The sequence below is a fragment of the Callospermophilus lateralis genome, chromosome 1 (genome assembly GCF_048772815.1).
Source record: "Callospermophilus lateralis isolate mCalLat2 chromosome 1, mCalLat2.hap1, whole genome shotgun sequence".
Lineage (NCBI taxonomy): Eukaryota > Metazoa > Chordata > Mammalia > Rodentia > Sciuridae > Callospermophilus > Callospermophilus lateralis.
Window position 1 is genome coordinate 206,253,911 of NC_135305.1, and position 24,467 is coordinate 206,278,377.

At 39.9% G+C, this 24,467-nt stretch overlaps 1 protein-coding gene across 2 annotated transcripts in view; it reads left to right on the top strand.

The window, feature by feature from the left end:
* The window catches only part of Lars2 (leucyl-tRNA synthetase 2, mitochondrial), a 137,776-nt gene that overhangs the window by 10,506 nt on the left and 102,803 nt on the right, over positions 1-24,467 (top strand). For both annotated transcript variants that reach the window (XM_076844543.2, XM_076844550.2), the window contains exons 3-5: positions 495-623; positions 16,416-16,507; positions 18,685-18,745. In XM_076844543.2, the coding sequence (XP_076700658.2) occupies positions 495-623; positions 16,416-16,507; positions 18,685-18,745 (282 nt within the window). The remainder of the gene's footprint in view (positions 1-494; positions 624-16,415; positions 16,508-18,684; positions 18,746-24,467) is intronic.

Genomic DNA, 24,467 nt, shown 5'->3' on the forward strand with positions numbered 1-24,467 from the left:
ACAGTGGGGAAATTCAGGATCCAAACAGATATTTATGATCCTGCTCTTAATGTTGAATGCAGCCAAAGGGAATTTAGGAAGGGGCTCCATTTTTAGAGATGTCTCATCTGTGTAATTCTCCTATTGTTTCCTTGAATCATATGGATATATGTTAGAGCTTCATTTGGAAAAACAGTTCTTTATGACCTAGATAGAAGCTGTCTTTAAAAAAAAGAAGCTTTTAGAAGAGAAAAAACAAAATTAAAAATATATACAGGTAATTAGTACTTTGAGGTTGTTCATTGTTATTTTGAACATTTTTTAGCTTAAACCAGGGCTTTGAATTTTGGTTTTTAATGTTTTTGTCAATTTACATAACGAGAAGAGTTATTCAAAGGAAATTTTTTAAATGTTAAATTGTTACCTTGAATAAAGTGCCAAAGTATTATTGCATGCAGAGTTCCCAGAAAATGCTTAATAAATACTCATTGTCATCCTTTGTTATTCTTTCCTAGAAATCAAAACCCAAGTTTTATGTGCTTTCCATGTTCCCTTATCCTTCTGGCAAGCTGCATATGGGCCACGTGCGTGTCTACACTATCAGTGACACCATCGCACGGTTCCAGAAGATGAGAGGAATGCAGGTAAGGAAAGATGCCTGCTGAGACAGCCCTCTTCTGCCCACTCAGGACAAGAGTGTAGTGGCATATGCTCAAGATAAATGATGACAGCCAACTTTAGTTATGATTAGAATGACTTTGAGGATTGAATTGAAAAGCTTAATGTTTCCTTTTATGCATAGAAGACATCATAATCAAGCACCTACATTAATTGGGAAGTCAGCCATGAATTGCATGTTGCGCTAAGGGTGGAGATACAAATGTGGGTAACCCTCATGTCTTCCCAGAAGGAGTCACCCCATCCATAAATAATCATTATATAGGGGAATGAAACCCGCAATAGAAAAATGAATCAAATCCTGTGTGTTAGTCAATTTTCTAGCACTTTGACAAATTTCTGAGATCATCAACTTATAGAAAAGAAAAGGTTTATTTTGGTCGTGACTTTAGAGTTTCCTTCTCACCATCAGGTGGACCCACTGCTTTTAGACCTCTGCTGCAGATGGCAAATGGTGGGCAGCACATGGCACAGCATGGTTCATCTCATGGGCCAGGAAGTGAAACATAGGAAGGAAAGGGTCTGGGTCTCACTATCCCCTTCAAGGGAACACCCCCAGCCCCTGAAGACCTCCCACTAGGCCCTGCCTCTTAAAGGTTCCATCAGCTCCCAATACCACTAATACATGGGCCTTTGGGTGACATTTAAGATGCAAACTAGAGCATGCTGTGAATGGCAGATGGGGCCACGAGAGAGATTTTTCCCTTTATGTTAGATGTTTTTACATTCTCTAATGAGCAAGCATTTATTTTATAATGGGAAAAAATAAAATTTTATAAGAAAATATATTTGGAAAATATTATTTGGGGAATTGGAAAAGCTCTGATTAAAGAGGAAACTTCTGACATGAATCTTAAAGGCAAGGTGAAATTTATCAGGAGAGAGGAGGACAAATGCCCTTCTGTAGCTGATATAGGTCAGTCCTATTTACCCCACTGCCCACTACCCTAGAACCTGCTCTTTACTCTTTAGCAAGACATCAACTGTAAGATGGGGTGATAGTAACCAAATTATCTTTTAACCACCTATGGAAAGAGGCAAGATGGAGGAGGAGCTGAGAGCTTGGACCATTGAAGTAGACTCCCAGGATTCAAATGCCAGTGCAAACTTTGACTAGTTAATTAACCTCTTCAAGACCTAGTTTTCTCTCATCTTTAAAATGAGGATAAAATTGTACCTGCCCTATTGGCCATGACTAGGGACCACAGTATGTTACCAATAAATATTGGCAGTTGCCGTCTCTGAGCAGGATCCTACTCACATCAGATCCTGAAAGCTAGTAGTATACATCCCTATTCGATTTTGTTTTTAGTCATCTGGGTAGTTTGAAATCCACTATGGTGGGAGTATTTACACCTTGGAAATCAGCAAACCTACAAATGAGTGCTTTTCCCCCTGAAAGCCAGTTGTTCAACATTTACTGGCTCTCCACTGGTGTTTGCTGTTATTAACTTGTCAGGGTCTATACAGGTGTTATCTGCCACCTCCCAGTTTTTTTATAAAGCCTTTTTTCTTTAGAGAGGTAAGTGCATCTTATGTCATAATTAGTTTGAAGGTTTTTTGCTGAACTAAAATTGACAGCAAGAAGTATTCCTTAAAAATGAGGTCAAGTTGTGATGTGTCTGTCGAGGAGTTAATAGCTATATACTGCCAAACTTAGAGATTTGCATTCTGTCTCAGATGGTCAAAAGATTTATGGTTATATCACATGTTATTTTTCCTTCATATTGCTTGCCATTATTTCTGTGGTTTGTTAGAAAGAGACAGGTCAGAATGAATTGGCTTTTTTACTAAAATAAAATTTCTTTTCTTCCTTCCTTCCTGCCTACCTTTTTTACTTCCTTTCTTTCCTCCCTCCCTCCCTTTGTTCCTTTCTTTCTTCCATCCTTCCTTGACTAGAGATGGAACCTAGGGCCTTGCAGATGCTAGGCAAATACACTGTTGCTAAGCCACACCCCTAGTCCCTTAAAATTCAGTTCCTTAACTAACAGTGATCCTTCAACTAGATGTCTTGCTGTTATTGTTATTATTACTTATGCCAACTTATTTTGAACAATTAGTGAGTGCAGGCAAATTGCTGAAGGTTAAATATTTACAGCAAAGCATAAGCATTGATGATAGGGTACGGGGAAGGTTGAGGGCATATATGTGGGATTCTAATTCCTTTGAATGAGATGAGATGCTATAGGAAGAAGCTCATGGCAGAGCCCTAGGCCCAGAGGAGCTGAATCCTTCCAGGCAGCTCAGACTCAAAAGACAAGTGTTAAATGGTGTCTTCCTACCATCGCTGAAGTTCACAGTCAGGCTGGACCCAGGGACTGGATATGGTTTGAATGGTGTTGTACCACTTTCTAGCTGTGTGATCCTGTTTAGTCATTTAGTGTTTCTGAATCCCACTTTGTGCATTTTAAAAATAAGGATGGACCAGGGCTGTAGCTCAGTAGTAGAGTGCTGTCTAGCATGTGCAAGGCGCTTGATCCCCAGCATGAAAAAAAAAAGAAAAAGAAAGAAAGAGAAGAAGAAAGGAATGGAAAGGAAAGAGGAAAATAATGATAACAATAATTCCTCCCTCTAGGGTTGTTGGAAGGGTTAAATGAGATGGTGCATGTATGGTGCTTATATCTAGCACATAATAATCCCTTTATCAAGTGATAGCTGTAATTATTATTTATACTGATCTGGTTTACTCTGAGCTGTTAAGGAAAGTGATTCACTACCATTTAATAAATGAATCCCTGCTCTCTTCTGGGTGGTGCCTGCTGCACAAAGCTGCCCTCTGAGAAGCAGCTTGACTGCATATTCTTGCCTACAGTTCATAGTGTCTGTGCTCAGCCTGGATCTGGGCCTTATTCTTGAAGTCACTATTTGTTATTTATTTAAGGTATCTTAGGCTATGTTATCAGCAGACTCCTACGTTTTTTGTTTTCTGTTCGTCGATTTAGTTGTTCTGTTTTAAGATGACAAGCTGTCCTTTGGAGATGTCCTTTTAAGTTACATTGCAATTAATTTCTTGCTAATTTTCATACTTCATGTTAAGTCAGAGCATTCCATATGTAACCAGCAAACTTGGTCAGGCTGTTTTTAAGTGATGTGGAAAGGGGGGGGGTAGGAAAAAAAAAACCCTTCTCAGTTTAACTGTCAACCATGTGAAAGAAGACTTGTTGAACTTCCCTGTCTTATCCATGATTTTCAAATCCTGCCCAGTGTCTGGACAAATCCCTGAGATCACGTGGGCTTGAACTCAAGTTGAGCTTAATGATCCTCACTCTAAAGAGGGCAGGAATATCTAATCTGGGACTGCCAAACAGGATCTGAAATGGGTATTGATTAATTCATCAATAAATGATCAATGAACACCAGTTTTATTCTAAACCCTTGGTTTTCTACTCTATTAAATAGAAACACTGGAATTTTAGGTTGAAAATCAGGCAGTAGGCCTATGAAAAATTTAGCCAACTCTGCTCTATTAATTTGTTAGTTTGTTGGCTTGCTTTGTTCTTGAATGAAGATGTGTGAGGTACTTCTAAGACACACCGAGAACAGCATTATGGGAAGTATAATGTGGAGTACCTCATGTAGTGAGTCTTTCTGGCCACAGTGACCTCTGCAGATGTGTCCCCTGTCCTCATCTTCCTCAGCCTCAGCGTTATGCAATCAGTGGCACGTTTCTTCCTTGAACCATTCTGTTCTCTTGGCATCAGACTTTACTCTCTGAGTTTTCCTCTTGTATCTTGACTTCTTCCTCCCAACTTACTCCACAATTTCCTCCATTTCATTCCATCTTTGCATATTCACAGTCAGGTTCAGGAAGTTCTCTTTTATTACTAACTTGCTAAGAATTTTTATCATGAATGTTGATTTTCGTCAAATGCCCTTTCTTATGCATTAATGTGGTATATTATCTTAATTTACTTTTAACAATAGTAAAACATTCTTGAGGAATATTACCTTTTTTCCATGATTTAAAGATGTTTAGGGGCTGGGGTTGTGGCTCAGCAGTAGAGTGCTAGCCTAGCACACACAAGGCCCTGGGTTCGATCCTCAGCACCACATAAAAATAAACAAATGAAATGGAGATATTGTGTCCAACTACAACTAAAAATAAATAAATAAATATTTAAAAAGATGTTTATATTGTTATATCAATTTGCTAATTTCCCTGTGTACATGAGAAATATTGATCTGACATTTTCTTGGGAATTAAGGTTATGCTGGCTTCATAAAACAAGCTATGGAATTTTCCCCTTTTTCTAGGCAACATAGAGGGGAGTCCTGGGGATTAAGCCCACAGCCTTATGCGTACTAGGTAGACATTCTATCACTGACCAACAACCCAAGCCCTTTTTATTTTATTTTGAGACAGGGTGTTGGTATGTTACCCAAGCTGGCTTTAAACTTTGGGATTCTCCTGTCTCAGCCTAATGAGCAGCTGGGGTTACAGAAATGCATCACTTTGACCTACAAAGTATTCCCTTCTTCCTATTTTCTGAAAGTGGTATATGTTATTATTATTTCTTTCTTAATTGTTTGTTAGCGTTCATGAGTGTTGCTGTCTGGGCCTAGAGTTTTCTTTGGGGCAAGTCTTAAAATTACAAATTTTATTTCTCTAATAGGACTATTTAGATTGTCTATTTCTTTCTGTGTCAGTATTAAGATTCTGTGTTTTTCAAGGAATTTGGCCATCCTGCCTCAGATTCTGTTCTGGAGCACTTCATCTTTTTTTCTCTATTCACTTTCCCAGGTAGTCTCATCTGTTCCTTTTATTTTAATGTGATACTTTTAAAACTATGGACGTTTCCAACATAGAAGTATTCAGATCCACAGATACTCAAACCTACCATCCTGATGTAACATATAGTACCATTTAATCCTATTAGCCTCAATACTTAAAAAAAAAAAAAGTATTCAGCTGTTCCTCTCAACAGTCACATTCCCATCCTTCACTGATAAGTAACCACTCTCCCAAGGCTTTGACTTTATATTTTCATGTGTTCGCTCTATATATTGTTTAAGGATACACACACATACCACACACACATTTATATGTAGTTTTGTATTTTTAATTTAATATAGAAATATCTGATTAGTATTTACATATATTTTTACTCACTAGTTCCAGATTTATCCTTTCTGTGGCTTTAGAGTTAGTTCATCCATTTTGGGTGCTATTTGACAATATTTAATTAACCATTTTCACATTGATTTTCAAGTTGTTTCCCAAGGATGTCCAGTGAACACCCTTGTGCTGGATCTGTCAGCCTGTGGAAGTGGCCTGGCTAGGTAGAGTGTGAACAGCCTCAGCATTACTACATCCCACCCAATTGCTTTCCAAAGTCTTGGTGATTTATACGTCCATTAGCAAAGAATGATATATATATTTTTTACTGTTATATATCGTTGACAACAAATAGTAGTGTTGACTTTTTAATCTCTGCTATTAGTATATAGGAATTAGCATCCAACTGTGTTTGTTTGTTTGTTTGGTGCTGGGGATTGAACCCAGGATGTCCACTGAACTATACCCCCAGTTTTCACTTGTGCTTTTAGTTTATACTTTCCTGATTACTGTCTGTGGGAGACTGAGATGTTTTTCTTGTTTATTGTCTATGTGAGCTTCCTTTTCCCTGATTGGCTTGCTCACATTATCTCTAAATTCCTCTTGCATTGTGTGTCTTCTTCCTATTGCTCTATAGGAGTTTCTATATAGTCTAGATTATTGATTCCTTGTTAGATGAATGTAGTATCAATATCTTCTTTCAGTCTGTGGTTTGTCTTTGCATTTTGTGAGGCTGGCCAGACTTTGGATCATAGTTTAGCTTTGAGAATGGGCAAGAATGATGACTCAAAGTTCAAGGTAGCTTTTTCTGTGTTTTTTTTTTCCCCATAGCAACTAATAGATTGTACAAAGGAGAAGAATGAGATCAGAGTGCAATTAACTACCCTCGCCCCCAGTGACCTCCTGTGCCTTCACAAACATGCCTGAAAGCTGGGATTATCTCAGTTCCCCCAGTGAAAGATGAGTCCCCCATCCTGCCGCACCATCCGAGTGAAAGAGAACTAGGGTGTGACTCAGAGCTGTTGGGTCCCAGTGGTCCCGCACTCAAGCATGCTGTCATGCCTCATTAAGGCAACTCTGTCACTTGGGAAGCTATGTTACTTGGGCTCAGATTTCAGCCTTTGGCATTTTTACCGTGCCAGCAATGGAGCAGTCTTTCTTGTCTTTGCCAGTAACCAGGAAGCACCCGTGCCACTCTCCCTAATTGCATCCCTCCTCCTGTCCTGCATGCTTCATTATAAATATTTCTAATAGAATCCAAAGTTGTTCACTGCTTCAGTTTTCTTTTTGCAATGATCCTACCTGACCTGTCCTCCCAGGCCTTCTGAATCCACAACCCTTAACTAAGTACAAACTCGTCTCAAAATAGAGGAATGTCCTTGTTCTCACTTCTGTGGTTTTTACCCGTGTTTCTCCTTCTTGGAGTACCTCTCACTGTCCTCTGTAAGCAAGCCTCATCGTTCTTCATGGTCCCTTAAATTCATACTTCTGCCATCAATTCAAACCTCAATTCTCCAGCTCACATTTATCAAGAAGTACTTTCACGCTTACAGTCAGAACTGAAAACTTATTTTAGCTAAGACCCTGTGTTCTCCATGTGTTGTTTTTATCTGTCCAATAATATATTGTAAGCTTCACAGGGGCAGGAAAGGTCTCTCTAACTCTTTTTGTGTGTAATGCATGTCAAGTGTTAATGGTCATGGGGACCATCATTTTTGGTATGTCTGCACCTTATGGGATCCTTTGTTGCTGTGGAGTTCACATTTTGGTAAGCCTCACCATTTTTGAATTGATGGAGTCCCTGGATGTTCTATAAAGCATACAACTTCTTTCTTTAAGTCTAGAATAAGTGTTTATTACTCAAATATAACCCAGAACAATTTTTTTTTTTTTCAAATTTGAAAACTCTCAAATTGCCCATAACAAAGTCTTTGGGCTCATGTATGGCAGATAATGAATGAAAAGTTAAAAACTCTGTGGGGTGCAGTGGCTCACACCTGCTGGAGAGGCTGAGGGAGGAAGGTCACAAGTTTGAAGCCAGTCTTGGCAACTTAGTCAGACCCTGTTTTAAAATTAAACAAAAAAATAAAAGGGCGAGGGATGTAGCTCAGTGGTGGAGTGCTTGCTTAGCATGTGTGGGGCCCTGGAGTTTGAGCCTGTAAAATTTGAAACATTGCCCAGAACACAAAGTTGCTGCTGCCAGTTTGGGCATAGAGGCATTTATGCTTGGTCAGCTTTTCTGTGTCCAGCAAGTGGTTCTTAAACATTGAGTTCTTAAACATAATGATCCCCTGAGGAGTTTGCTGGAAAGGCAGGCATGGGGCCCAGGAATCTGCAGTTTAAATGATTCATCAGGTAATTATGACACAAGTCCTCCTTCAGGTTTGGCACTGAAATGAATAGGATGGAGTACTCTGCAGGACAAAAAGTGGATGTGGTTCTCTAGGTTCAAACATAGCTCACAGCCGGGCATGGTGTCACACTCCTGTAATCCCAGTGGCTCAGGAGGCTGAGGTAGGAGGATTGCAAGTTCAAAGCCAGCTTCAGCAACATAGTGAGGCCCTAAGCAACTTAGTGAGACCCTATCTCTAAATAAAATATAAAAAAGGGCTAGGGATGTGGCTCCGTGGTTAAGCCCCTCCGAGTTCTATCCCCAGTACTTAAAACACACACACACACACAAAAACAAACAACAACAACAAAAAACACACACACACAGCTCACATGGAAGTGAGAAGAAAACTAAAGTCATAAACAGTTAACACTGCTGGGGACATGGATGAGATGTGGACTGTGTAAACCGAGTGGCACAGGTCAATCAGGAATCAGCAGTGACAACACCTTCCTTACCCATCTCACAGATTTGTTGCAAGATTTGTGTGAGACAATCGATGAGAAAACCCTTTAGAAGCTGTAGTGCACTTTTTGAGAATAACCCAATTAATAATAGCCATCAAAGGGCATCTTGAGCTCTGCACGTTTGAACATGGCCATTTGAAGCCAGAGGTATATCTCTCAGTAATCAGCGAAGGCTGCAGTGCCAATCGGTTGCTTCTCAAACTCATAGAATGTCTGATGACATATTTAAAGCTCAGCTCCATATGGTGATTTTGTTGTGTTTTCATATGTTGTATGCACAGATGGTTAGAAAATAAAATTGCCCGCCTCCCACCTCGGCTGGTCTCCCCAGCACCTTCTGGTCCAGAATCCTGGGTGATGAAAGCATCAAAGTGCCAAGTCCCCCTCACAGAGTTGGGCTTGGACTAATTAGTCTTAGGCAAAAAGCCACCAGGCATTGTCCAAATAGTTTTCTGCTTGGGCCTTTTTGCTATTCACTGTGGAGGAGGAGGAAAATTGAGGCTATGAGTCTGGCAGCTGCATAACCATAATGTAATTACCCACAAATATCAGGAAGCGAGGGGAGTTCTTAGCGAGTGAACGGTAGTGTACATCTCCTCGGCCTTTCGGTTGCCAGTCAGTGAACAGGTGTTTATGAAGTGCCCAGAGAGTGCAGCGTATGGCATTTAGTTTTCAAATTTTCAAATCTCTGTAGCATCAGAAAGTAGATAGTGGATTTCCAGGGCTTATCCTTGCAGATGTAATTTCAAGGGGAGGCGAATTGCCAGTCCAGGCCCTTGATTGGAAACTGAGTGATTCATCTGCCCATCACGTCCCTCCACATTCCCAGGGGAGGTCTGCTGCTTTGAGTTTAGGTACCATCATTTGTTTTGTTTTTTATTCTGAAATATTCATTTGATTTTTATATCCAATCTGTAATAATGCTGGGTTATTGTACTTGCTAACAAAATTAAATGTTCTGTTTCTTATTTCTTGGAAATAGTGTTGAACCTACTCCAAAGACGCCACGGTACTCTGAGAATAGCCATTTTTGAGAAGCAGTAACCATGGTTGCTCTCAGTCTGAAGCTGCACTGATTTCAGATGTAAAGTTTTGTCTTATGATGAGAGGGAGAGAACTAGCTATTTCCAGGGAATTGGCTGGCCCTTGGTAGTGACATGGCGCTACCTCTGTCCACTGGGCAGTTTCCTTCCCATTGGCCTCCACACTCTTTCGCTCTCTCTGATCTTGCTTGCTTCCTGTGTTGGAGGAACAATTGTCCATTTGCCTGTTTATTTTTTTTTCTTCTTAAAGTATTTTTAAATTGTATGTAAAATTCTGTAGTGCCCTTGTTAAAAAAGAAACACAACATAGATAAGGCTTGGCCTCCTTTGACCACCCTTCCACTTTGAGGAGACTCCTCCAGCCAGTGACCCTGGCATTTTCCACAGCGTGTCCTGCCAGAGTCTTTTCTGTACTCTTTCATATGGAACCTGCTCTCTCCTCTGTCCCTCTCTTCTAGTCTGCTTGTCCTCCAAATACCTGTCAACCCCGAGACACCTGGGCTCAGCTGTAGGAAGGCAGGCAGTCTTGCCCAGATGTCTGTTAGCCAGCTCCCAGGCCTCTCCAGGGCTGGACCCTGAGCTCTGCCCTGGCCTCTCCAGGGTTCTACCACCATTTGCCTCCATCCTTGATTCCTGGCCTGCATCTTAGCTTCTCTGACTCCTCTGAGATCTCACATCATGGTAGGGTTGTGGTCCTAATAGTATTCCCACACTGTCCTTGGCCAGTTTGCTGTCAGAGCCATTCCTTGCTTTGATTTCTGTGGCAGAAAGCTGACCCCTCTGGTTTCCCATGCTGTGATGTCCATTGGCCTCTAGCTGGTTTTGAACAATAGGAAATCTGGGTGATATTGGAGGGCAGGAGGAAGGGAGAATCCAGGGAATTTCTGGCCCTCTCTCCCTGCCCTGATTCCATCTCTCCCACTAATCCAGTTCTGTCCAGGAGCCTGTTTGAGCTGCTGAGCTGATGTCATCCTTTGGGCTCTGCTGAGTGCTTCTCCCTTTGTCTCCTCAGTGTAGACATTGCAGTGGTATCTTGTTCTTCTGACTTTCTAGGTGGTCCCCTGTCCTCTTGGCTTCTCACTCAGTTAAACATACTTAAAGTATTTGTTATAAGAACTTGGTGGAATTGATGGTTTTTCAGACTTTGGAAGTTTATTATATGGATTTTTTTATTCAGCTATTGGGACTTCTTAATTCAGTCTCTGAATATTTTTGCATTTATTATTTTAAAATTATCATTCTAGTCATCTGCCGCTCTCTGCAATGTCATGTTCCCATTGTTCCAAATTGATATGATGTATGTCTCAAAGTATGTCTTCAATAGATGTAAAAAAGAAATGAAATATCTGGAAAAATATTCTGCAGCTGCAGAAAGTACTCATACCCAAGAATAGGTTAACTCCTAGGAAACTGAGACCACTCAGGCGAGCCCTAGTATATAAATCCAGATGCCAGTTGTTTTTTGTTTTTTGGTTTTTTTTTTTGTGGGAGTGGGGTGGGGTAAATTGCCTAGTTATCACATGTAAGTTAGAGGTACAATTAATTCTTTAAAAAACATATATATTTTTTTGTTGTTGATGGACCTTTTATTTATTATTTATATACGGTGACTGAGAATCGAACCCAGTGCTTCACACATGCTAGACAAGTGCTCTACCACTGAGCCACAATCCCAGCCCCCTGCAGATGCTTTTTTAACTATGGAAGAATTAAAACAAGTTAGGGTGATAGAAAGGATTATGAATTTTAAAACCAAAGGAAGGTTTAAAGTTTTGATTTTTCTTTATATTTTTTTTGTGCGGCTGGGAATCGAACCCAGGGCCTTGTGCACTTGTGCATGCAAGCAAGCACTCTACCAACTGAGCTATATCCTCAGCTGAGGGTTTAAAGTTCTAGTGAATGATTTGGACAGTCTTGGTATAGAGAAACCAAGGACAAGAAACTGAAGAAACTACAGTTTTGTTTTGTTTTGTTTTGTTTTGTTTTTTTCCTGCAGGGCTGGGGATCAGGTCATGGCCTCTGCATGCTAAAAACATGCTCTACCACTGAACTACTTCCCCAGCCCAGAATCGGCATCTGATGCCTAGAATGGGGTAATTAGTCTGAATAACATTTAAGAGACCAAGACATGAATGAGGCTGGCAAAGGAAGCATCTGTCACATTGTCTCTCACGTAAACGAGCCATAACAATTTTACCAGAAAATAGAATCTGCTGCCTGAGAGACAGAAGCAGGTTTGAGTATGTTGTAATCCTGCTGTAGGTCCTCGATTTATCCCCCACCCTAACAGGAGTGAATCATTTTATAGCATAAGAGTGAGCTCTGCACCTGCTTATGGGGCTTTGGGAAGCCCAGGATATAAGATCAAGGGGACCCTTCCCAGATCACTGGACCTTTATTTCAGTGATCTGACCTGTGGTGGACAGAACTGCCACTTGACTTCATGATGCAAAAGGTCTTTCTCACACTCTGTCTTCTTTTTCCTGTCTAATGTGATTTTTTTTTTAATTTCAATAAGAATCTGAAATATTAAGAAACTTTGAAGATTTTTCTAACTTCATATTCATAGACAGCTTGGAAAACATGTGAACTAAGAATATCTTTTCATGTTCATTCCATCTGAAAACAGAAATAGAAGTGAATAAGTATATTACGTAAATCCAGACGGGTTTTTTGTGACAGTCTCTGTATTGACTTTATTTAAAAATATGGATGGCGCCTAACAGAATGTTAATAGGCAGAAACATTGAATCCGTGCCATTTTGGCAGTTCTGACAAAGACACCAAGTGGTAATTAAGTTTTCCCCTTTCTGTGGAACAGTTACACAACAGTTACATTATTCTGCCAGTGAAGCAGTCCTAAGAGACTCTCAGCGCAGCTGGAAGCAGAACTCAGGTGTGGTCCGTGGAAGTATTATAGAACTTTCAAGTAATCCAGAACATGTCCCCCAGCATTGGATTTTTTTTTTCTTCTGAAACTTTAGAAGAAAAAAGGAAAGAAGTGCAAAACTTAATCGCGATCACAGGAAAGTATTTGTCATCTATGGATCAAGCAGTATTCAAGGGAAAGCTGTGTCCCAAAGGGTACTTGTCTTAGGATTCTTGGCTGCCAGGGACTGTAACCCAATTCAGATCAGCTTAAGCAGAGAGGGAAGTTTTGATGGTTTGGTTTTATAGATCCTGATGTAACTCACAGGATCCAAGGAAATGCTGTAGGAACAGGCCCACCAGGATTGGGACCTGTTCCTTGAAGCCAGCTACATTCCAGCTCTCCTAGCTCCTTCTGTTTTTTTTTTTTTTTTTTTTTTCTCAGACATCTCCATGAGGTAAGGCAGAGTCACCTGGAGCTCTTGGGGAGCCACCTGGACTAAGGAGAAAAGAGAGTCTCCTCCTGTCCCAACACTCAGCCTGGCTTCAGACCAGCCTGGAAAAGGAAGGATTCAGGCATATGCTTCCCCTGTAGCCAGAGGAAGGGTCTTTATGGTTGGTGGTCCAGGCCAGAACCCTGTGAGATTGGAAAAACAGTTTCCAGATGGAAAGATGCTGTTTGGGAGGATGAAACCCCGGGTCTGTCACATTTCACAAGAGAAAAATAGACCTCAGGTTCTCAGCTGAAGTGGGGTGTGTCCAATTAGGTTACTAAAACTGCATGGATCTGTTCAATGTTTGGTAGAACTTTAAATAAAAAGAGATATATGCATATTTTCAGATTTTATAAAGAAATCCACAATATAATGTTAAATGAAAAAAATGCAGGTCATAAAATGATGTATTATAAATAGGTTCTATTTCCATAAACATAAGCAAGTTCCTATACATGTCTTTATGTTTGTGTCTGTGTTTGAGAGTGGAGGCTTTGAAGGATACAAAGGCTGGGGTTATTGGTTATATTAAGGAGCTGGGAATGGGCAGAATAGCAGGTGAGGGTCAGCTTGGCCTTGATTTGTCATTGTATTGTTCTACTTGTTAAAAGCAGTTTGTTCACACTAAGTGAATAAGCCAATCCCCCAAAACCAAAAGCTGAGTCTTCTGTCTGATATGCGGATGGTGACTCACAATAGGGGTGGAGGGAGGAGTGGAGGTTCACTGGGGTGGACAGGGAGGAATCGGGGAAAGGTTGGGGGGGGGGCAATGGGAAAGACAGTAGAATGAATCAGACATAACTTTCCTGTGTTAATATATGAATATACAACCAATGAAACTCCACATCGTGTATAACCACAAAAATGAGAAGTTATACTGCATATATCAAAATTCATTTTACTATCATGTGTAACCCAAAAGAACAAATTAAACTTTTTTTTAAAGAAAGCAGGAAATACAGATGCAGGAACTGAAGATAGTAGCTTAAGTCCAGGGCTTCCCTGATGGCCCGAACTGGGAAATACAGCACAGAACCTGGCAAACCAGGCTGCCCTGGAGCGAGAACCAGCATGAGAGATCCATAGCATGTTTGTTTACTGAGCCTGTGTCCCTTCCAGAGAGCAGGTCTGGGTGAGACCAGTCTCCCACCACCTCCAATATGGTGACATCTACTTCAGGACAGTGTCCTTGCCCAGGGCCATCAGACAGGCTCCTCCCTGACTAATGCACAGATGGCTGCCTTCTGCTGATGGACTGCTCTGCTCCAACCAGCTGCGACAAGAACAGCTGGGCTGCTTTCCATTGAAGCACCTGGTGTGAACCATTAACTATGTGGGAAAGAAGAACTGCTCGGTCCCTTTCCCTGAAAGGAGGGCCAAGGACCTCTCCCTTTGAGCCTGTGTGGTCTGCTCTGTTTGGGTAAAAATTTCTGATGCCTGGCACTAACCTTCTGCTGAGGCTCCCCATAAGCAGCCTACCCTTAGGGAAGTACATGGGTGTATCTCACATGAATATATGTGAAGTAGAATTTTAAGTGAGTCTTATTTCTTATGGCATATGTCTTTAGTTGAAAATGTCCCATCCTGATGTAGGGGTAGGTGATGAGGTGGCGCCAGCAAGTGCCTCTGAATATTCATTATCCCAGGAAGTGGGAGCATGAGCTCTGGTTCTCTGCATGGTTACACACACCCCTGCTGGTGGCAGTGGACAGCCACTCTGATGGCCCACTGGAAGGGGCTGCTTTCTAGAAATCCTGGAAACTGGCTTGGAGAGAAGCTGTGTCTGCGGCATTGTGGCTGGATCACTTTCAGAGACTAGTGGGGACTGATAGGGCAGAGACCTGGCTGTCTGAGGCCATCCCTGGTGTCTGTAAACAGTGTTTCACGTCATTGTTTCTATATGCAGCATGTTAAGTTAGGTTTAGAGAATTTGCTATTGAAGCTGCCGGCTACACTCTAGCTGATCATCCATTTGGAGAAAGGAGTTTCTTAGTGGCCTATCCTGGCTCAAAGTGGTTGCTCCTCAGTCTTGCTGGGCCACAGTTGCTTACACTTCAAATAAGGGGGTAAAATAAAGGATGTGTGTCAAAAGCATCTTTAAGCTCCAAGATTTTGAGATTTTGCTCTCAAGAGAATGGAAATACCTTATAGGAAGTGATATGAAGGCAGTAATCTTTAGGAATAAAAGTAATAATGTTCTACACTACACATAGCATTTTACTTACTACCTGGCAGGCACTATTCTCAGTGCTTCTCCATATTAACTCATTTAATCCTCATGATGATCTGATGAAGTTACAATTTATCCCCACTTACAGAAGACAGACTGAGGAAAGATGAGGAAACTACATGTAGAGCATTCCTTATGCCCAAGGCATAGCTGGTAGTTTGCAATTAATTTAAAATATATAGGACATTTTACAAATTAGTATAAATGCTGCATAGGACTTGCTCAAAAGATCTACTTAGATACAGTCTCAGTGGTTACTATGTGGAGGTCTACTGTCTGCTGCTATGTGTTCCCACATCCCTGGTAGTGGCATGTTCCCTTCCTTACTGTAGGAAGAAAGGGATGGATTTCAGGAAGAAATGGGGAGGGGGCCTTTCAAAAGAGTGTGTTGGTTCAGTTGGGGGAAAGAGAGGGAGAGAGGAAGAGAGAGGAAGAACAGAACTCTCGGGCCTGGAGTGAGCTCAGGTAAGGTGTTGAGTGATACTCACAAAGATGGGAAGGGGTGCTGGACTAAGGTGAGTTCAGGAGAAAGACAGTGGCCTGGGCCACTCCAGATGGACCTGCTTAGGTGAAGGTAGAGCTGGATCTCTGGTTATCAGTCATGGTGCACATTCAGTGCAGCTCTGTCCAACAGGACTTTCTGTGGCGATGACATATTTTATTATCTCCACCTTCTGATTATGTAGCCATCGGCCATTGTGGCTATTGCATATGTGGAAAGTGGCTAATTGAGCCTGAAGAACCAACTTTAAAATTTTATTTTGATTAAGCTTGAATGTATAGCCACATATATGGCTACCATATTGGACAACACAACCCCTTAACTGGAAAATTCTGACATGAATGAGTATTTAGGAAGCCTATAAATTTTATGTGCACATATTTTTGAAATTGAAGAAAGCTTTTTGCAATTTCAGAAAAACAGTTTGGGTTCATTACAGACAATACAAACAGGAGAAAGTAAAAAGTACTTATGAGAACAACTAACGACTCAAGAGATGACTGCCACTGGCGCTTTGGCATATAACCTTAATTCTCTTCCATGCGAACATCATAGGCAGCCTGCTGGCTCTCAGACACATTGTTAGAAATCACCCAGAAGGAATCAAGAATGTTAGCAGGAGGGGATGCTGTTTGTTGCCCAGAAGAGAATCCCCACATAGCTCTTAGTGATTTGCCGTGGCTGATGTTTGTCTTCTCGGTGCTAGGTCATCAACCCCATGGGATGGGATGCATTTGGATTGCCTGCTGAAAATGCTGCCATAGAGAGGAATTTGCACCCAGAAAGTTGGACCCAAAGGTATGTGTTGACAGGCATATTCAAACACTTGTATACAAAAACCTGAAACTTTTTTTTTTTTTTTCAGGCTATGCATGAAATAAAGCAAGCAAACAAAACACTTCAGCCTGCCAAGAAATAAACAGGATTGTCTGTGTTGGTGTTTGTCTTCTAACACACTGTGTTCTCATCTAAGAAATATCAGAGAAGGAGGGGTGTTTTCATGAAAATGCTCTTTTGATGTTTGTTATTTACCAAGTTACTCTTCCTTTGAGCGTTTGCATTTGGGAGAAAAAAGGACAGTTACATTTGTTAAATTTCTCTAATGCTTCTTGTCTTGTTGATCATAGTTTGACCTGCATTCAAACACTACATTGTAATTTTCTCTAAACATTCATTTTGTCTTCATCATTGACAAGCAAAGGGAACTTAGTCAATATGGAAATACATGGCACTTGATGCTGGGTGTGACTTTCTCCCAAGCGCCACCCCCCCCCCCAATCTTCCATGTACAGTGGGCCAACAGTGTCCATCCCTCTTCTTCCTGGTAAAGTCTTGAGCTCCTCACACCAGAACACAGCAGAATCTTCTGGGCCCACAGCATTAGCCCCTTTTACAAAGACTTGAAACCTTTTTCTCCTCACTCCTCAGGGCACTTCCTGGGTTTGTCCCCAGTGTCTTTCACCTCCCTCTGCTTTCCCTTGCCCAAGGCTACTTTCTAGAACTATTGGACTTCTACTGTTATATCTACTTTTGTTTTCTTCTTCTTAACCCCTAGTTTCTATTCTTCCACTTATGGTGAATTCTAGATTAATAGGAGTAATAAAAAAAGGAGGTGATATTTTAAATAAAATGATTAAATATACCTCAAATTTGATGTAAGCTATAGTAGGGATTGGGAAACTATGACCTATGGGCCAAATCCATCCCTACTTCTTAATATAAATAAAGTTTTATTGGAACATAGTTATGTGCATTTATTTACATATTGCCTCTCACTGCTTGCATGATACAATGGTGGAGTTGAGTAGTTGTGTCAGAGACTATGTGACTTACAATCTAAAAACATTCCTCTAGCCTGTTACAGAAAGTTTGGTGCCCCTTTAGTATAGTAGTTAGCACCTAGATGCGAATCCTGCCTTTCCTTCTTCTAGCTGTTTATTCTGAGCACACTTCTTAACTTTTCTGTGCCTTTGTTTACCTAGCTATAAAACTAGCATAGTCATAATTCCTACCTCATGTGACTGGATAAAGATCAGCACTTTTCTACAAAGTGTTTGGCTCATAAATAAGCTATTATTAGCTAATCAGAGATGACATAGAAGACTTTTCATGGTTTTTCATATTTTCAAGTCTGCTTGAATTGAAAGAGGCAGCATTGAAATGTGTTAGTCCTTTTAAAAAATGATGCATTTCCTTATTCCATATTATAAATTAATTAACTCAGTTTCCTCCCTACTTCATAGATACTGGACAGTTTTAGTTTTCGTTTTTTGATTGACAAAGTACTCTTATGATTTTCTTTAAATTCCCACAATTTGTACATTTAGATTTTTAATTTTCTTATAGTTCTTGGTATTGAACCCAGGGTCTCGTACATGCTAGGCAAACATTCTATCACAAGCCATATCCCCAGCTACCTGCCACACTCACACACATTTTTTTTTTTTTTTTTTTTTTTTTTAAATTTTGAGACAAGCTCTCACTAAATTGCCCATGCTGGCCTCAAACTTGCAATCCTCCTGTGTTGGCCTCCTGTGTTGGTTATAGGCATCCACCACTATACCCAGCTCTAATCACTTTGAGATTTGTAATTGTTTGGCTTAAATCTGTGCTAAATTCAGGCATGTGGATGGGCCAGGAGTTGTTGTCTATCTGAATGGCCCAGGAAGGAGCATCTCCCAGAGCCAAGACCACTGTTATTTCTATTGATTGTGTATGTCTCCAAATAATGAGTCTCTTCTAATCCAAGGAGATGGTAACTCTCAAAAAAGAAGGAAAAAAGTATTTTCTAGTACATTGGTATTTTCACTGATTCTTAGTGGTTATTTTATTTCTTTTTTTGCTAGAGCAAAATAACACTTAGAGCCCCTCTGAATCATCTATACTTTTCCAGTTTCCCTCCATGCTCTCAAAGAATAGTTTCTTTATGGTTTTAACCCCTCTCAAAATCAAACTTGCTTTCCTTTGTTTCACAGTAATATTAAACACATGAGGAAACAGCTGGACCAACTGGGCCTGTGTTTCAGCTGGGACAGGGTAAGTCAGCCCTTCCTCTTGGGAGGTCAATATTCTCAGGAAGGGCCTGCTTTCAGGGGACTGTTCCTCTTGTTTGGATTGGGAGAAGAGAAGGGAGGGAGGTGGGGAGCTGGAGGGAAGGACTAGCTCTCCACAAATACCAAAGTATCCTGAGAGGATAATTTGTCTGCAAGCAAGTAATTTTCTGTGGGGTTAAGCTAAGAGAATTAACTTCTTATTTAACTATGTTTATCTTGTGTGTGTGGCAAAAGCTTTGAACAAGGATTTCTTTTGCTCTCTGCAATGGTTTAAAAAGTCTGTTAGAATCTACATAAAAGTGATTAAATACCAACCCACTGGTCCTTTGGGTGATTAGTGTTCTTGATTGACCATTTAGTTACATTTTTGTACCAAGTTCATAATTGAGGCTCATAACAGCCTATAATGATTCAGTCACATATTACCTTTTTGGTATATAATAGTTTTACTGTTATGCCCCCGCAAACAGTGGAAAATTCCAGACCCAGGAGGAATTCATGGAAGACTGTGAAATGAGCCTTTCAAAGCTCTGTCAGAGGCCACTTTTTAGACATGACGGAGTATCTGATAGATATGGTGGACTGCTGCTTGTCCCCTCCACAAAGGGCCCCTTCCATGCCATGATACCTCTCAGCATCTCCCGTACTCCACAGAATATTGGGGTTTCATTGCTTGTCCCATTAAGTTTATAGCCCTTTACTCAAGAGAGCCCTGAAATAAACCTAGGTGAGATCTCTTCTTCCCCCAACAATTTCTTAAATGATTAAAATTTAATGAGTACAGTGAAAAGGCCTTGAATTTTTTTTCATCACTCCTTTAGATTAAGGAAGGTTTAAATCAATTTCTAATTGCACCTCTGATGCCCTTTCTATCACCGAGTTGCAAGACCATCAGTGTTTCATTTGATGGAGGTGTTAAAAAGGCCTGGTGTCTGGGCCAGGCCGTCCTAAGGTGTTAGTGGAAAATCATTGATAGAGAATGAAATACAATCTCATGCAGAGAGAGCTGAGTCATGTCCAGAACATGTTACATGTTAATATTCCTTAAGGGAAAAGGTAGATTGTCTACCCACTAGAACGATAACTGACCTAGTCCTATACAGGAGAGTCAAACATAAATGACTTGAGAATTGTTTTCCTGATTATCATAGAATATAATACAGAAAAGTATAAAGAACATAGTATAGCTAAGTTAATATCCTGGTATGGTTCCTTGCATTCTTTTATTCTGCAATTATAAACATTTATATGATTTACTTTTATAAAATTTAATTTGTTATGAGTGTGTGTGTGTGTGTGTGTGTGTGTGTGTAGTTTGTGTATGTGGTACAGAGGGTTGACCAGAGGGCCTCGTGTACACTAGACAAGTAGTCCATAACTGAGCTATGCCCTGGCTTACATAATGCATATTTTTAAATCTTACTTATATTTTACCTAGTATTCATGAATATTTCACATTTTGTTAAATATTCTTTGAAAAAGCTATTTTTGCAGCTATGGATTTTTCCTTTTTATGAATATAACTTTTAAAATCTATCCCTTATTCCTATGCATTTAGATAGATTCTAATATTTCTGCTATAAATACAGGTTCTCAGTCCCTCTTGTGCAAATCTGAAGTCCAGAAAGCTCTGAAAAAATGAAAGTATTTTTGTAACTTATTGAACTGCATCAGCTGACCTGAATTGATATTTCACTTAAAATTAATATTCAAAGATTTTTAAGTAGGAATAGTAAAGTTATCAGCTATTACCCCAGACCTAGTTAGGTAATTGTACTGTTATTTTTGTTTTAATATCCAAAAAAGGTCTTAATTCTAAAGCATATTGGGCTGCAGGGATTTCACATAAAGGATTTTGAACCTGTAGTGCTATGGCCAAACATCACTGCTCTCTACCGCTGTCGCCGACGGTTGCTGTGCCAGGTACCATGAAGGTTATGATTATCTCAAGGCTCTAAAAGCAGATACTTTTACTGATGTCATTTTATGGCTGGTCACCCAGTTGGCATCCTGGGGTAATCCACTGACTACACTGTGGCTGCTCTGCACATTCTCCACACTTGGAGCAGAAATCTAAAATCTAAAAAAAACAAAACAAAAAACCAAGAATAGGCTTAAGGCTGGTGGTACTTAGTGCCAAATTATCCTCCATAAAGGTTGTATAGCCTTACACTCCCAAGATACTGTGCAGTGTTTCATTGTTTCATTTGTATTTCTTTTATTATTTGTGAGAGGAGGGGTGGTTTTTTGTTTGTTTGTTTGTTTGTTTTTGTATTTGTTTTTTGTAGTGCTGGGGATTGAACCCAGGGCCTTATATATGCGAGGGAAGCACTCTACCAACTGAGCTATATCCCCAGCCCTCGACAGGAAGTTTTTTCATGTGTTTAATTAATGTTTGAATTTAGGGTGTATGTGAATGATCTAATCAAATCTTTTGCCCATATAGGTAGAGGGTATTTGTCCTTTCCTTCCTTCTTTCCTTTCTTTCTTCTTTTTTTTTTTTTTTTTTTTTTTGGTATTGGGGATTTAACCCAGGGCTGTTTTACCACTGAGCTGCATCCCCAGCTCTTTTTTATTTTTTATTTTGAGACAGAGTCTTGCTAAGTTCCTTAGGGCCTTGTTAAATTGCTGAGGCTGGCCTAGAACTTGTGATCCTCCTGATTCAGCCTCCTAAGCCACTGGGATTACAGGTGTGCTCACTGCACCTGGCTTATATTTCCTTTTCTTAATGATTTTTATTTTGTTACAAATACTACTTTTTCTATATTATCAATTGTTTCTGAGTTAGGGGTTTATGAGTCATTTTTATATTTTCCAATAATCCTTTTTTCTCCTCATTGACTAAAAGGCTACCTTTATTGTAGAATAGAATCTTTTATACTATCACTAAACACTAAGTTCTATTTCTGTTTATTTGATCTACTTGTTATGTCATTATGAAACTACTTTTTGACTATAATTGCTTTAAACTCATTTTAATACCTGGCAATAGAAGTTTCTTCATTGTATATTAACAGTGCCATTTCAATTTTTTTGTGTTTCTGTTTCCCTGATATGTTTACCCATTTTAAAAAATAAAATAAACAATTTGGGCTTTATTTATTGATTTCTTTTGGTATATCAATTAGTAGATGTAATTAATCTAAAAATCTAAAATACAAGCAAAATACATGGGGAAATCTCTTGACTTGTCTGGAATCCTTGTATTGAATAGGAAAGTGAAAATTATTTTCATAACATACTTATTTTCCAACTAGACTTTTTAAAACATAGTTTTAAGTGTTCTTCTTTTTTCATAGTGTTTGAAATTTGGATTTTTTTTCTCTAGAGATTTAAAAAATATTAATTCTATTTTGTACTCTGCTAAGAGATAACTTTAAGGGTTTGGTTTTGTTTTGTTTTGTTCTTAAACAACACATCCTTGGTATCAACATAAAAAAATAAAGCAGTATATTTTTCTTGGTTCCCTTGTAACATAAAGAAAGTAGTAATAGTTCCACTTTCCACTTTCTTAATCTATTCTAAGGGTTTGTTTTTGTTTGTTTGTTTTTATATTCTGAGATCCTAGGCCTAATGTACTGTTGTGCTACAATTTTTCAGATCATGTCTATCTCTTCAAACATTTTATTTGATATTTGCTTCCAGTTTTATAATCATATCCATAACAATTAATTAAATTTAATGATCTTAAATTCAGTGCTTATCAGTAGACCTTTTACAACTGTCCTTTAAAAACTGTTTTTTGCATCTTGTTTTAAGTCTTGCTTCGGATCCTCTAATATCACTCACTGTTTTCATAACCAATAATGACTCTCTGCTGAATATGAATAGCAATAGTTTGGTTTTATCTTTTTATATTTTTTTTTTCACATTTTTGTGTTGGATCTCAATCAATTTTCTTCTTTTTCTTTTTAATTTGGCAGCACAAACACAGGCTCACAGGAAGTTGTCAGGATCATACAGAAATCATTTGGCAAAATATAATATTGAAACCAGGAAATTGATACCAGCATAATACTAGTAACTAGAGCACAAATCTTATTCAGATTTCTTCAGTTTTTACTTGCGGTCACTTGTGTGTTCATATTTATGATAGTAATAGTAGTTGTTTTATGCAGTTTAATCACATGTAGGGATTTACGTAGCCACCACTACCTGATCCATTGTCTTTTGATGGAGAAGTCTAAGGCCAGTCTAAATTGTGTCTGTGTATATAGTACTCTTTCTACTCCATTTTGATGCTTGTTGGGTTCTTTCTTTCTCTCCTTGGCCATTTGACGTTCTCATCAGAATGTATCTCAGAGTCCATCCTTTGGCTTTAATTTGCCTGGGGCTTGGTCTATGACTGCTCCCTTCCACCATTCCCAAGTGATCCATAGTTGGGGGCAGGATCTTTCCTGTGGGGCTTGCATGGAATCCTTTGCAGAGTGATGACCATACCTATGCACTCACTGACCTGCATGAGTTTGATTTCCCAGGTCTGTCATGATTTTGGTCACCCTGTGCTCAATTTGGCAGCACAAACACTAAGATTTTGGTCATCTTTTTTTCTCTGCCTTCTAGAAGAACTACTCATGTTTGGTTTCACTGATTCTGTTTATGTAGAATCAATGTTGTTTAGCATAGCTTTTAGTAGAAATATTAATTTTGCTGTTATATTTTTAGATTTATTAGAATTTTTCCTTATCTTGTTCAATTTCCATTTTCTTTCTCAGGAAAAGAAGTGGTGCTTTTTCTAGACCAGCTGCTGCTGCTGCTTCCCCCTCTCCTCCTCCTCTTTCTCCCCTCTTCATCTCCATTTCCTTCACCTTCTCTCCTTCTCCTTCCTCTCCTCTTCCTTCTCCTCTTTCTCCCCCTCCTTCTTCTCCTTCTCCTCTTAGTCATCTGTTAAGACCATTTATCTTCAAAAAGTATTCTTCAACACAAGGAGATGCTCTTGAAAATGTGTTTTGGCTTCTTGTAATAAGTCTTTTTTACAGTTTGGAATGCTATGTTCTCCTCATTTGTTCCAGAATCTTGTAGACACTTCATGGACTGTTCCCTTCCCCCATTCCCAAGTAAGGTGGGCTAGTATGCCAATTCAGAGATCCCTTCAGCCCCAGGGGAGGGGAGGGGAAGCTCTGTTGCGCTCTCTGCGTCATTCCCTTAGGTCTGGGTTGGAGAACTTATTGCTCTGGTACATCGTTCTCTTAGGTCTGATCTTTGCTCAGGTATGAGTTGGCGTCATGGATGTACTCTGAACATGAGTGCTCAAAGTGTTGCTGAGCTACCATGCCAGAGGGGTCCAATTTATAGACTTTGCCTCTGCCCAGAGCCCCATGGCCTCCTCTGCCTTCCCCTTTGAAATAGGGGCGCCACAGCCCTGCTTCTCAAGAATTAGCCAGTTCCTAAGAAGGGGATATGCTTTTGGCTTGTGGCATTTTTCTTCTGGACCTATTTGCTGTAATTCCTTGGCATTTCTGGCATGTTGATGGCACCTTCTGTTGTTTCCAGCATTGGCATATCCACCATGCGGCCAGCGCAATGGTTTCATTAATGAGGTTCTTGGCATAAAAGTTAGCTAGCAGAGATCAAAATAAAACACACAGACTCAGTTACCTTTTTCTATGACCAGGTCCGAGACGGCTCCCCTCTCTGGTTTCCACCTCTAACTGCCTGGTAGGGCAGCAAGGATTACTCAGGGCTAGCAGGAGAGAGAGAGAGGG